The sequence below is a fragment of the Penicillium brevicompactum genome (genome assembly GCF_028827555.1).
Source record: "Penicillium brevicompactum strain IBT 35665 chromosome Unknown utg000001l_segment0_segment0, whole genome shotgun sequence".
NCBI classification, from domain to species: domain Eukaryota; kingdom Fungi; phylum Ascomycota; class Eurotiomycetes; order Eurotiales; family Aspergillaceae; genus Penicillium; species Penicillium brevicompactum.
The window spans coordinates 5952107-5967938 of record NW_026623203.1 but is presented as its reverse complement, the minus strand read 5'-3'; the positions used below and the strand labels follow the sequence as shown (position 1 = coordinate 5967938).

General features: G+C 46.0%; 1 protein-coding gene across 1 annotated transcript; it reads left to right on the top strand.

The window, feature by feature from the left end:
* Positions 1-6950: 6950 nt before the first annotated feature.
* Positions 6951-8486, top strand: N7506_001886 (MFS transporter; the record flags this gene model as incomplete). The annotated part of the gene is made up of 3 exons (XM_056951182.1): positions 6951-7237; positions 7291-8204; positions 8263-8486. The coding sequence occupies 3 exons, from the start codon at positions 6951-6953 to the stop codon at positions 8484-8486; spliced, it is 1425 nt and encodes a 474-aa protein (XP_056817097.1).
* Between the last annotated feature and the right edge of the window lie 7346 nt (positions 8487-15832).

Below are 15832 nucleotides of genomic sequence, written 5' to 3'. Positions count from 1 at the left end.
GTGGATGGCAAACACCAGACTCCAATCCTTCAGTTTAAAGAGATCGCTTGAGCTAGCAAGAGACGACTACATCAAGAGTGCTATTCGGAACAGAATGGAATCCAACAACTCTCGTCAAACATCGTTGAGGCGGTCTCCGAGGATGAAGTTTGGTGGTCTGTACAGTTAGCGACATATAGACCTGTCATGATGCAATACCAGAATGTTTTTCTCGGCATCACTTGCCAAAAAATGTCAGAAACAATATGTGTATCTCCCGTTGAACGAATTATTCCTAGTAACGCCACGTTCAGCCTCAACGAAGTCTAGCTGTTTTATACCATCCAATTATCAAAACTGGACTTGCAAACTATAATCAAGTGCCCCTGCAACTCTTTTTTTCTAGATCAAATCTTGTGTCCATTTTCACATTAAATTGAGTAAGTCGAGGTAAGCGGTAGGTTAGCTCGAGCGTGAACAGTTGGGGTAAACGTTGATCAAACCGTTCAGTCACTTTTGAAGGCGGTCGAGTTCAGGCCGGGACGGTCATGGGTGGCAATCACTGCAGCCGTAGGGTGACTGCTGGGCTATAAAGGGCCCTCGAGTACAATGTCTTTTGTATTTCATCCCAAAGGCTGCGATGGACCATCGAACTTCGCCTTCCCCATGTGACCGGCCAGCCAAGAGACAGTGCCGGTCTTCCCACGATCCAGAAGATGATAGCAACCTGCAAAGCCACCATCAGCAATTTGCAAATCCTATGGCCATTGAGTTTGAGGTTAGTCAAGCCCTTTTGGATAGCAAACGAACGAGATCACTAATACTGCATAGGTTCCAGTGCGCATACGCGGTTCCCTTACAGCGGAGTTCATGAAACTTCTACAACACAACGACGCCCTGGCTACACCATCCCTCAAACTGCTGGATCTGTACTCTTGCCTCTGGGAATGCTACGTCGTCAAATCTGCCGAGAAGATACGACTCGAGGAAGAGCAGCGACAGCTTCAAGAGTCAAATAAGTGGCTAGCAAGCGACGGCGATATCCTTCTACAGCTCTGCGATGACCAGGCATTGATACTGTGGGATCAAAAGCGAACAGTTCAAGCCCTTTGCAAAGGCGTGCTTTCATCATTGCAAGCGAGCGAGACTCAAGCCTGCGATACTGATAGGCATTAATCAAGTCTCATTGTTGTTCAGCGCTTGTGGGCGACAACGGCCCAAACAACCACCGGTGAAGTTCCGTTGGGTTTGGTGACGGGGTGTCAACGTTTCACGGCTGTTGATAGACTAAGCGTTTGGTTTTCAACAAGTTAGCATCTGGCCATCAAGTCCTCCTAATTTTCCATAGACTTTCGTTATCAAGGTAAATAAATTACCTGCCTACCCTGCGGCATTTCGTCCTTCCCAACCTTCGTAAAATCATACTTTCCACATTTCTGTAAATCCCCACCAGCCTTCGACGGCGAGTCTTGAACAAGAATGCATAAATCAAAGAAGAATGGTCTGTGCCCGTTATTTCAGTGGTTGGCTTGTGCTACAATTGGTAGACTGTGATTTGGATTTCGACCTTCATGCCAACTGGCAAGACTCCTCTGGCATACCGACACCGCCTCCTTGTCTCGCTACCGACTTCAAACATCATCGGCAAATCCTCTCGGATGAGAGAGAGCGTGAAGGATATGAGATTCAAGGTTCCTCCATGATCGAATGCTGTTTGCACCCCACTTACGACAAGCTGTCGGCCTTCAAGTGGATGGGTCCAGATCCTCTGTCCATGTCTACTCAGGCTAGCGACATATTCTTCTACATGTCAGCGTTCGCTTTCCCTATAGAAGTGCACTGGATAGAGTTTCGACTAGTACGATTTTACTGGAAAACTGGCGAGAGGATAGGAGAGCGCCTCATCCTACCCAAAATTGAAACGGCCCAGGGAATTCTCTGTCGGATACGCGGACACTTGCTAGACACGATCGCCCGGTCTGAGTTTGGTGCAATAGGCACTAGCTTCCGACTGTCCCTATGGCCTCGTATGGAACCTGTATAATACTCGAGTCAATCGGCACTTTCCCAGTTAGTCACGCTACAGACGACACTGTCGCTTGATCTGGAGTTTCTATGTGCATAATACATTAGGTGGGTGTAATTTACTGGTCCCTAAGATGGGCGATTGTTCGCAGACACAAGAAATATAAGCTTCTTTTCATGGTGTGATTCTCCTTCAATTCGACGTTATCGCAGTGTTTCTGCTTTGCTTTTAAGCAATATGGAAGATGATTCCAAATTCATGTAGTCAATCCCTCATTCTCCTCTTGCGTTATCCAAGAACTCTGCGAGATTAAGTATGGTAAGTCATTCCAGTCATCAAGTACGCTAACCAGCCTCTCCCGGGATAGTTCCAATGCCTGTTCAAAAAATCGCAGCCGGGATAGCTGCTTGTCATGGCTAACCTGAAGACAATCTCTCTTTTTCCGGTGTGCACCGGCTTCCTTCAAAACAAGGCTGTCCTGCTCTAGCATCTGGCCATCGACGTTCTTGGACACGCACGATTCTCATAGGCGTCTATGGAGTCCAACACGTCGAGCTGCTGGAAAGGCGGACTTGGGATCGTCGTGCTCAAGGTCTGCTAAAGCCTTCAAGGTCGGTTGAAATTCCTGTTGCGAAGGGGAGGGCTGCAATGGTCAGCAAAAGCACTTGAAGACGAATTTTTTCAATTACATACCAATGGGGCGTGGTCAGAATCTTCCTGTGATTTGTCTTTCTCGCTGGAGATTGGCAATTCATTGGGCTACTGATCTGTTTCATTCTCCTGGCCCGTCGAGCTGTTTTGGGACTCCATTTTGTCCGCAAGAGAAAGTCACGGGTCTGGACAATACCATTTCCATCGATCTTTCGTGATCTACAGACTGCGCAGACGCAGGCAACTATGGAGTGGATTTTACGATCACCACAGCTGTTGATTGGCGCGGTCAGATTTTGATGGAATTTTGATGGTTTTCGTGGGGCTGTTCACAGTGTATTGAACAATAGGGATAGTTGGTCGGGGAAACTGATCAATCGTGACGATGTTGAGGACCAAAGATCAACGCTCGTTGAGGATATGTATTTCAACCAAACACTTCTTTCAGTTTCGTTGAACGCTTCAGAAATCCGACAAATGGAATATTGTAGAGCCTTATAGTCATCAAAAAAGAAGTTCGAAAGGAAAAAGAAAAGAAGAAAAAAATTTGGTGTCTTCATGGTTGCAAGTTCAGAAGTTGAGTGTTGACATTGACAACGTGTGGCCAAGCTTCAACGAGTTGACGGGTCGATCCGGTCATTGATCTGCCCTAAAGCCTCACTTCAAAAGGGCGTGAAGGATTCACTTGTGAATCAACGTTTCCTGACCGACTCAACATCCACTCTCAACACCACTATTGCTCATCTCTCTCGCTGAGCATCCAAAGGCAGAACAATGTCACTGTAAATAGTTGCGGTAAAAAGAAGACATAGGTTTCAACAGGCCTCAATCAAGAGAGTTGTCCTGCAACCCTTCTACCAAGTAGCGCACTTACCTGACAGTATGAGCCGAGAAGCCTATAAATACATCCTCTGCCCCGGACAATTTGCTCTACAATTAATTCACTTGACTATGCAAAGTCGAGCAGGCTTGTGTCTTGAGTCACTTGATAAGTTCCCCACATTTGACCCAGTACTGAGTTCCACTGTACTGACGTTTATAGAATACATCGTGGATGAGCAAGCCAGATGGTGCCTGTGAGAGATACAGGTATGATTCCCGCCAGATGCACTGCTATTCACACCAGCCGATTAAAGATGTATATGCAAAGATGCCTCCGCCACAGCAGCCGACTGAACTGATCTACTGTACAGAGTCTGTGTATTTCCAAGATAAAGCGCGGATGTTCACGTCGAGCTATGTGAATCGTAGCCCGACCTGTCTCACTGATTCCGACGACGATGCGATCTCAATAGAACCGAGGACAATTGACCACAATACACGAGCGCAAGAGTCACAGCTCTTTGCCGTATCTTCGTCCCTAGTTTTGGCCACCAAAAAATGTGAGTCATGGATTATGTCGCCGATGTACAAGCTAATGAACGATAGTAAACATCGACATTGCACCAGAAGTCCCCGAGGATACAGCACCCCCGTTAGTGCTCTGCACAAAGCCACTGCCTACACACTATTCATGGCCCCGTCACATCAAACCACGCGGCAAAGAATCAGATGAAGAAGGAACGGGCTAATAACAGGTGCGGACATCCGATCGCGACCTTCGCTGCGCAGAAGCTTGAGACGTCCATTCTTCTTGCCAATGAGTGATTGATCGCATCCTCTGCTGCGCCATATCAGTTGTTGCGAATTTTTGTCCTTCAAATCACCAATACCATTACTGATTTTCATGCCACTGTAGGAGCAGCCATCGCCACTGTGAAAGATACCCGTTGGGAATCCTATCGCCGGAAATCCTATCGCCGGATCGGAGATAAGACCGAGGCGTCACAACGACGCGTGCCCATCGCATCTTCCGTATCAACCTCACCGCTCTCACACCATGAACGGCGGAGTTTATAAACCTCTGCCGTCCCCATCACGAGATATAATCCCAATATGGCTGTACAATTTCCCGTCACAGGTGGTTTGTCACGCGCCTTTGGCTCTCGGAAATTGCCCCGTGCATCCAGCGCGCCTTCTTCGAAGCGACAACCGGAGAGTGTGACAAACTGGATGCAACATCATGTCAATATGGAATGAACGGTGACGCATTGATGAATACGATTGTAAGTGATCTCGCCGGTAAGATATAACCACGAAGCAAATTGATCGTTTCGTGTCAAGCGAACTTTCTGCGAACTTCATGAACAGGTAAGTTACAGTCTCGCCTAAGTGATAAGCCTTGCTGACTCGGATCGTACAACAGCGCCCCTTATATTCCCTTCACTCGAGTCGAATGCGAAGCTAGCAATGTTGTCTGCTCGAGCTCCCCTATACCAACGTGATCGCAAGCTATCTGTCCCTTCCTCATGACCACTGGTAGCATGGACGAGGAATGACTGGAATGTTCACATCGTCTCGGCCCTTCTCTCAGTCGACACTATGCATCAGTCCTCGGTTGGCATCTCGCGTCTTTTCAGTCCTGGAACTTCAAAAGACCCAGGAATACTGGTTTTTTGTCTTGCTTCGTAGCAGGTGAGCCATACTGTACCTTCGCTATCCCCGGTGGTGGACTACGCTTCCAAGGACAAGGCCATCGAACCGATCAACCGCGCCCAAATGGTAGGAGCGCAAGCGATCGTAGGGAGATTCCTTCAGTTGCGATTAGCGTAGCGGAGGCGGAGGCCCATATTGCGACTGCGCAACATTGGTTATGGAGACGGGCCGTGAAGATGTGGACGCACATTCACACCCTGCCAGAAACCAATCCTCTTCGAAGGAATAGCAGAACTATACTTGCAAAGGCTGACGCTGCATCGTGCATTGTCATCGTGTGAGCATCTGGTGTCTTATTCTGGATGGAGGTATCATATGACTTATTCTTTTTATTTACTTAATATTATATTTATTAATGGTATTTATTAATTGCATGAGGATGAGCTAAACCGACATCGAGGTGCTGGTCAGGTTCCACGCCTTTGAACAAGAGGTGAGAGAGTACGCTCTACGCCAGTCATGCCCGGTGACACTTTGCAAAAATATTTTATATCGTAGATGACATCTCACGTATTTCAATCGATTTCGGGCTCATTTCGACTCTTCTGGCTCTTGGCTTCATTCAATATCGATCTAACAGGTAATATGACACATCCATGGATCGCATGTCAAGACTTCGGTTCATTCATCACCCGTTTGGCTTTGTTTCGATTTCATGTCGCTTTAGCCATACTAGGCTAGATTTGTAATGAGGAGTATAGGTAGTCTGTAAGTATCTCAAGGCTGCAGGAAGTTTCCAGGATCGATGCAGCCTGGACCTCTGATTCCAGAGATCCCAAGTATGATACAGAGATCCCAAGTATGATATTCCAAATCATGATATTCCACGTGATTCGAAAGCCTAACAGGGAACGTACTTTACTTGCAATGATACTGCGCCATTCGGCAATTCACATAGAGGATGTTCGCATTTCGATAAGGCGTAAAGTTTAAGCAAGCCATCTTGCATCTCACCATTACGTGTATAGTAGGAGCGTACGGAGTACTGGCAATGGAAAGCAGTCCTTGCTCGGTATTCTTCCGATGAACGTTGGTTGAGGAGGTACGAGGTCGGGAACATGAGAATTGAGTTCATATGCATAGCATTAGAACGTGTTTAGAATATGCACTATATACAGATCTATTAAATGTACAAGGCACATGGTAGGCACTAGTAGCATGCATGTTGCTGTTACAGGGGTGGAACACCCTTTGACTTTCAAAATATGCGCTTCCGAATGACAGCCAAAATCCGACAAAGAAGTGATGTTGCTCAGTTGACTTCAAGGCTTGCATACAACCTGAAGAAAATTTTTATCTACCAAGCACATACCAGGTACTTTTTAGTATGTCGTACTAGTACGTGTGAGGTGTGCATACACGGGAGCGGCTCAAGCGCCAGGCCCGGGGGCCGCCCTGCCGAAAGCTTCCAACACGGCTCACTTGGACTCGGACTCGACATTGCCAAGCAGTCCACCCAGAGACATCGTAGATAAGAAAACTCAGATGTCGAAATTGTTATTGAAAGATTTTCATGCAAGGAAGTGTGGAAACCCGGTATACGTACACGCACGCGTATGCCGTGGCCCGTGGAATGAAGGAAGGGAGGGGGGGTCCCTCTATCGTTCTCCTATTATGACGTCTTAAAAAGGTTTCCAAAGACCTGATGTGGCTATATCAATCTACTGATAAACAGTGACTTCGCTGTCTTTCCACCGAGCTAGAGGAGAGGGCACATGAGCTACATGATATATCCCGAGGTTTTGATATTGACCAACTCATGGTACAAACATTGCTCAAGGACGGTCTGATTACCGACCAAGAGAAGCATTCAGTAATAATGTCTCCGCCGCTCGATCCTGAGTACCTAGTCAAGTGGGAAAAGGGTGAGCCATCGAATCCTCAGAATTGGTCTACCAAATACAAATGGTGGGTAACTTTTCAACTCGGTCTGCTCGCTTTCTCGGGAAGTCTGGGCTCCAGCATCATCACGCCAGCAGATGATCTCATTGCCCAGTATACTGGCGTGAGCAATGAGCTCGTTGTATTGAATGTTACATTATATCTGTGAGTTCATCTTATCATTCCCATAGCACGGCATTGACATCTCATCTCTCAAGGCTTGGATTCGCTCTCGGTCCTATCATCTGGGCGCCTCTCTCAGAGATCTGGGGTCGAAGACTCAGCATTATCCCCGCCGTCTTCTGTCTGGCTCTATTCTCTATCGGCACAGGAGTGAGCCCAAATGCGTCCTCAGTTTTCGTCACCCGATTTTTCGCCGGGTTCTTTGGCTCAGCGCCTATCAGCAACGTCATGGCTGCCTTGGGGGATATGTGGAGCAAAGAGGCCCGAGGAACAGCAGTCAGCCTCTATACCGTGGCCGTCAATGGCGGCCCAGCTCTGGGCCCTGTGATAGGCGCGGCAGTGGTGATGGAACCCAATCTGGGCTGGCGCTGGACGGCATTTGTCCATGCGATCTGGGTCTTTTTTGTCTTCACATTGACGTATTTTTGTCTACCAGAAATCTACCCGCTGGTCTTGCTCAAGTACAAAGCACAAAACCTGCGAAAAGATATGAAGGACATGAGATTCTATCATCCTCATGAACATTTGAGACTAGATGTCAAATCCGTCCTCACGAAACAGCTCGCGCGCCCTTTGCGAATGCTCATCACCGAACCGGTCGTGACCTGCTTTGGCCTTTATGCCGCATTTGTATATGGGGTCTTGTATCTCACTCTTGAGGTATTCCCTCGTTCATTTCAAGAGTCTCGTGGATGGAACCCCCTTGTCGGATCTTTACCTTTTTTGGGATTATTGATTGGTGTCATACTGGCTTCAGGTTTGAATGTCTTGAACCAATACCGCTACAATAGAGTCTCAAAGGCGGCAGGGGGAACGGTCGTACCAGAAGCCCGGCTTCCTCCCATAGCCTTTGGAGCGGTAGTCCTCGTTGTTGGGCTGTTTTGGTTTGCTTGGACTGCTGAGCCACCCCACCATTGGATACTACCATGTGTCGCGGCTGTACTTATTGGTATTGGATTCAATTGCATTTTCCAACAGTGCTTGAACTTTTTGATTGATGTTTATAGGACCTACGCTGCCAGTACAACGGCAGGGGGTTACTTTTCTTCGAAGTCTCATGGCTGCTGGGCTCCCATTGGCAGCCAAGCCCATGATCAGGGCATTGGGAATTGGACCTGCAGTCTCAATTGTTGGAGCTGTGGCTGCAACATTACTTCCGGTGCCATTTTTGTTCATGAAATATGGCCCAACGTTGCGGGGATTATCGAAGGGGGCATCCGAAGATCTATAATGCGAGGTGGCTATATTCTATCGATGTTACGGTGGGTAAATCAAAGGGAAACCTCAGGTTCCGCTTTTCCAAATGCAACATTCCGCCGGTTCCTCGTCCGAAACCTGATCTGGTTCGATTACTGATGATGTGCGGGGCGTTCCGCATCAAATATCATGCAGGATGTTGAAGAACTATAGTCTCGAGGAGCACCAACGCGAATGAGTGTTGCCTTTATGGATCTTATCAACTCCAACTAGTCATGTAGGCTATTTGTAGCCCTCGATGTCCATGTATGTTCTAGTGCGTACTACCGACCATTGAATTGTTCCCCGTGTTCTGGATATTTGAGAAAATGAAGATGGAAATCAATAAACCGAGACTGGTCAGAACCACGCCACTGGAATTAACATAAAACTACGTAGACTTATTTAAATACTGTGCGGGGGGCTGTAGAGGCAGATCCCAAACTTTGTTACACTTCTGGTGTTTTGCAGGTTTATTTTTAGTAAAAAGTAAGGCGCAAACTGTTGTTGTTCAGAGGTATGAATTGTGTTTTTTTTTTTATCTCAGAGTGATACATGTGCCTATATATATAACAATGAGCCAAGTTGACTTCCAATCAACTTGGTCGTCTGTATAGACACCTCGGAGCTAATTCCGACGGTGCGGCTTGGTTCCTGATCTGCACCAGCCTCATGTCACAACAGCGAGACAAGGAGGAGGTGTCGGTATGCCAGAGGACTCCTACCAGATGGTGTGAAGATTGAGATCCAAATCACACCCTACCAAGTTTAGCACCAAAGAATCAGAGGAAGAATAAGTACAGACCGTTTTTACTTGACCTATTCACTGTTACTCTAAACTCGCTGTCAAAGGCAAGAGTAGAAATAGTGATTGGAAGAGAGTGAGAGAAATAGACTACTACAGTGTGAGCAGGAAATCTTATAACCTGATCCCAGTTCATAGCCGATGCTAAATCATCGAATGTCAAACTTTTGATGCATCAACGGCGGTGAAACGTTGATTCGATCGCCGCACCCAACAGAATTTCACCGGTGGTCGGATAGGTTTCAGAAAGAAAAATCATATTCAGAATAAAGATAAATAAGTAAATAGCCAGCAGAGAGCGACCGTCTTCACTAGCGCTCAATAGAACCAAGAGTCATCAAGGCCCATCAACGTGGTAGGCTTGAGTATTGCTCGATTGCAAAGCTGAAACAACACCATTACAAAGTCCTCGAACTGTGTCGCTGCTCTTTCTCCAGTCGTATCTTCTCGGCAGACTTGACGACGTAACATTCCCACAGGCAAGAAAAGTTTGAGGCAGGGTGTAGCCAGGGCGTCGTTGTCCTGTAGAAGTTTCACGAAGTCCGCCGTAAGGGAGCCGGGTGTGCGCACTGGAACCTAGGCAGTGTTAGTGAACTCGCTCGTTTGCTCTCAAACAAGGCTTGACTAACCTTAACCTTAATGGTTGCAGGGTTTGATGATTGCTGAGGGTGGCTTTGCATTTTGTTCTCATCTGTTGGATCTTGGGAAGATCGGCACTGTCTCTTGGCTGGCCGGTAAGGCGGGGAGGTTGAAATCGGATGCTCCATCATAGTCGTTTGAACAATTATGCTCGAGGGTCCTTTATAGCCTGATAGTCACACTGAGGCTGTTACCATGGACACCCATGACCTGCCTGACCTGCGTTCAACCACCTTAAAAAGAGTCAGTGAACGGTTGCCTCAACGTTTACTCCCACGGTTAAACTGTTGACGCTCCATCTCACCTGCTGTTTACCACCAGTTACTCAATTGAATGTGAAAATGGGCTACAGACGAAGTTTCTAGACAAAAGATTGTAGGAATTACCCCCTTATGATAATTTGCAAATGCAACTTTGTTGGATTTGACGGTATAGAACAGCTAGACTCCGGCGCAGCTGGACGTGACATTACTGTGAACAAACTTGTTCAACGGGGAGATACAGACAATAAATTCCGAGACTTCATGGCAACTGATGCTGAGAACAGTCTTTTGGTATTCATCACGACACCTGTAGATATCGCTAACTGTACAGGCAACCAAAATTCATCCTCGGAGATCGCCTCAACAAGTTTTGACGAGAGTTGTCGGCTTCGATCCTTTTTCGAATAGCCCTCCGGATGCAGACGTCTCTTGTTAGCTCAAGCGATATTTTCAAGCTAGCATTTGAGTCTGGTGTCTGTCAAAAGTGCATCAATAACCGAGAAATGTCCACCCTTCACTGCCAAAATCAACGGATCCTCAAAACATTCATTTCGGATGTTAGAATCAGTTTGATGATGCTGCAGTAGCTCCTTGAACCCCTCCAAGTCACCAACTCGAGCAGCAATGCAGAGTGCAGTGTCATGAGATGCGATCATGGTTTCATTAATCTACCGTCCAAATGCGACACAATCCACAACAAAAGCTCGTTGGTCAGGCCTCTGATGTTCGGCTATAATGCATTAGCTCATCGGTAAGCCTGGTAAGAATGAGTTGAATCGAACCATGACTGGACAGCGGGTTGGAGCTAGAAGTACATGAAGTGTAGGCGAGGGTGAGATGAGTGTTGTGAAAGTTGGATATGGAAGGCCTTTATATACTCGCCTCGGCTGAATCCCATGGTTTGCTAGAAGCGTAGCCTGTGGCTCCGCTGAGGTGCTTAGCCCTCACACGGGAGCATCAAAGCCCTGATCACAGTTTTTGCGGAGAATATCTAGAGTCTAGCTCCTGGGAACAACCTTGGTGTTCCCAGTAGCGTGTCAAGGGCCCCAGGAGATCGAATCTGTCTTAGTACCACGTAACACATCTATCCCCATAAGCTTTGAGGCAAATCACAACCTGCATGCACTTGGAGGTTTAAGGAGGCAGCTCTCAATTTTGCCGGTTATGCTACTAACAACAGCAGCCAATCCTTTTGCCAATGCATGGTCATCGCAATCTACAACCACAACTGTAGCTGATTGCAGCGGTCATCTAGAATGATATCTCTTCTCGCAGGCCACTGATCGGCCTATACCGGCGCATACCGCATCCAAATGCATTCTTCGACGTATCGACTGTTTCAAGGAAGCATTCCATGCCAGCAGCCACGCAGACCATCTAGGCAAGGAGCCTACGGCGATGGCATATAAAGCTGGCGAGGGAAAGCAGCAGATATTGTCCAACAGCACCAACAATCGGGGCCTTCCTTACAGTTGGCAAAAGTGAATTGATATGATGAGATTGCATACTATTCATCGTAGGCTGAATGAACTATAGCTAGTGTAGTGGGGAAACCGCGCCGCACCAGAGATGCGCCACTGTGGCTGGTTTTAGGGAGTCTTGTCAGATTTAGCTAGAGGGCGCGCTGTAGGAGAATCATACACTGGACACATCTTTGAAAAACAGCCTCTATTTCCTAATCTGGCCTCCCAGGGGGCCTGCTTAGTCCCCTATTCATTCCTGTCGAGCACAGTGCTCCCTCGCCGTCTTGTCTGCGATGTCAGACCGCCTATGCGCTCTTCCATTACACTAGTTACTTGGTACAGAAAAAAAAATCTTCCCTTCCATACAATGACTTTTCTCGTGTTTAATCTATCATGAAATCTCCAATAATGTTGAGGGGTTCTTTTCCGTCGCTCTGTTGGAGCAAATGAGTGATTAATGCCTCAGTCGGAACATGATTGGTCTTACCACAATCCAAGCACAGAACGCATCTGCTAGTCGAACGCAGAAAAAGTCCTGTTCTGTTTGAGTCTTTGCCTGCTCTGAAATTTGGTCTTCTAGCTTCTAGAATGGAGTGCAGTAAAAGACACCCACAATCGATTCCCATGTCGCTTCGTCGTCCCATGATTTGGCCAAGGTCAAGACTACTAGAGCAACGGCAGCCTCTTCGGGGATTCTCAAAATTAGTGGCAGTCACAGCAGGTAGAAAAATGGACATTCAAGTAGAATGATATAGAGATATATGAAGTATCACTCCTGGTGGCATACATGAGCTGGTATGGGATTAAATGTCAAATTCAAGTGAAAGGCAAAGTTTGCAGAGAAGGATAAACCAATGAACATTGCACCCGAGATTAAACTTTAATAACTGGAGTATGAACGAACGAGAAAGGCAGCAAGGCTCAGCATTCCAATTTTCAGTCGGTGCGTTACATTCGCGGCTATCATTATCACATGTGGCACCATATGAGAACGTCAACGCCATATGCGCCATTTCACCAGAGGCCTCGGGAATTTTCGTGTATTGAACCTAGATTGTGGAATGATGTGGTACATGAGCATATATCATAATTGAGATATTCCGATGCCCGGGAGTTAAGCCGCTACTTCAACTTGCATCGTTCGATGATTTCTCGAAATGGGAAAGCCCGTCAGTTGTTCTTTTCCTAGATGACGCATTACTTAGAGATGTTTTTTTTGTGTTTCTCTTCATTTTCCAACCACACCTCGTTTTCTTCTCCTCAGAAGAGGGGGTTTCTTACCATTTTTCATTGACTAGCAAGTGCGGTATGGTGATATATCGAGATCACCGGGATATACCACTGGTAAACTCGTGACCACACCAGAATTCGCGTTCATGGTTTATGTCAGGATGAGAATCTACAAATTGGCTAGTACTGAAAATTTTCAACAGAGTCAGTGAATTGATTGATCGAAGATCTAGAGATCAGTTGAGCGATTTTGAGATCTACTGTCCGTGCTCTGGCGTGACACAACGCGGTTTCCGAAGCCAGTTCGAATACCATACACATACTGGGGGAAACTGGGTGAACGAAGAATGAGCATGTCCCAAAGGGCCGTAGTGGTATTTGACCCTCCCTTAGTTCGTCAATATTCCATGTAAAGACTTTGTAAAGTTCACCTATTCGTTACTTTGTACGTGGGAGCTAGGAAGACCAGCAATGCTGTGAGATAACAATCGAAGTAGTCAATGGGCTGGATATCTGTAATCTGCCTCGTCCATAATTCCCATCACCTCGCTCAAGTGTGGTGGGAAATAATACAGGGTAAGTATTACATACATAATGCGAAGGTAATGTATCCAATATGCTTTGTGCTTCCTTTCTACCTCAACTTCGTATTCTAACCTATACAAAGGGGCGTTGTTTAGGTCATGCGTTGAAACAATTCATTGTTTCTTTTCCCAAATTTTGAAGAATGCGAACAAAAAGCGGAGTATAAGCTTGTGTGATCAAACACAAGCCTGATGGGCTAGAGACTTGCGGCCACGAATACGATTCCAAAGAGACAGGCCAGAACCCAGGCGACAGCTGCATGAAGACTTTGCAAATAAGAGCCGATGATAACACCTCCAATGACAGCGATCGGGTAGCTCTTCCGTAGTATTAAAACGAAGATTTGGCATCGCTCAACCCTGCTGGGTATCTTTGAATACCGCATTATTGTGATGCCTTTCTGTGGTTCAGGTTTGGCATTCTGTTCTACCTACCATTTGATCAGCATGCTTCAACGGTATTCTATGACTTGGATCATCCTTGTACACACCAGAAAGACTAGCTTCATAACCCCGAGGTGTGTGGCCGCTAATCAAATATATATAGGAATGGAATCCCCAACTATGGAGTTCCAGGTAAAGGGAAATGGTTTTTGACTTCAGGTGGGAATGTGCGACTTGTACTCATTACCGAATCTCTGCACAAAACGCTTGGAATGTGGAGCTATGAACGTCCCACCCGCCAGTCTCTGGTTTCGTCAGTCTATCTTTGCTACGGAATTTGAAATCCCACGTCAATCATTCCATTGCTTGTACTTTGTGTTACATTACTCCATTCATACATTCAGGGAATCTGGCAGATATCGCATCAGATACTGTCAGAGCCTAGAGAAACTAAGCACTGGTTAATAAGCTCTTGAATACACCAGAGCTCGGTTTCCAATGGTCAACTGGCTAGTTAGCCATCCCCGTGTTGGTTTCACCGAGTATTGGCATATTTGAGGTCTATGTCAACCTGCTCTCGATCGCATGTTTATTTGAATAATCAATCAGCTCCTTCATCCCCAAATCAGTTCCACTTGATGTCATTAGATGAATACTCGTCCATACGCTTTGAGTTTGTTCTGTTAGATCCACATGATATAACACGAGTCCTGTACTTTTGATCACGAGTTTTTACCCTAGCTTTCATTCCATACAATTTGACGGAGATTCAAAACTTTTAAGTTGGATTATTAAGGAATAATTGTGAGGATAGAGGACGTGAATGTTGATTAGTTGATTTGTAAAAATTGGTCTTTCCGCTCATGCGGTGCATCTCCGCTCACAATTGATTCACTTGGGTGCGATATCATTGAAGCTACCAAAGGAACTTTGATACGCAGTCGGCCCTATTTTGATTATCACGTGTTCTTATGCCACTACAAATGAGTATAGTTTCTTCGAACGTGCGAGAACTCTCAATCTCAGATCTACCTTATCCTCATATTTCAAACAAATATAGCTGGCCGCGTTTAGTCTTCTGAGCTAGATATACAACGGGCTGCAGTATGTGGAATGTTAGTTGTTCTGAGTGTACTAATCGAGACAAACACATTGAGGAAGAGGTGGAAGGCTCTTTGTCATTCTGACAGACGTCAGTTTTGGCAAGTCGCCAATTGAGCCTACATATAGATTGCTGATTCCACAAATCCCAGACACAAACGATTTTGTAGATAAGTTATTGCTCTGTGGTAAGAACTGCAGGTTGAGCATTGGAGAAGCAATAAAACATGAATAAATCTGAAGCTTGCCCTCTGAATGCTGCTGAAGTGAAAGGCTACTGCGTGGTCACTTACGAGAGTGAGAGATTGAATACATAAGAGTCAGAATCCGCCATATCTTTTGATCACCTTAAGTTATTTTAGGGAATAAAGCACTAAGCCAGCCCTAGTTAAATGCAGCAAAGTGTTGAAAATGAAACTAGATTGAAAATCGTCCTTCGGAATGGATCTTATCTTTCAATTAACCATCCCATTAAGAGCGTACCTTCATACAAAATGATAGGTAGTTCATGATGGAGCAGCATAGACCGACGTCACATAGAACTGCTCGCAAAGTCTGTTCAAAGAGCAAGAAATTTCTCATAATTAATTATGGAACAAGTGTCATCGTTTATACGTTGATAGAAAATACATCGACGGCTGCGCTTTCCCATGGACGCGTCACTCTTGTAATAGAGTTAGTCGGAGTATATAGTGTTGAGCAATAAGCGACTTCCCCGCCTGCTCTACTTTAGGGGTGGATTTCGAATATCGAATAGTCGAATATTCGAAAATAATTGAATTTCGAATTCGAATAATCTGGATATTCCTGCTTACTAAAATCTTTTCGAATAACAATATCTTTATTCGAAATTCATTCGATTAATTCAAAAC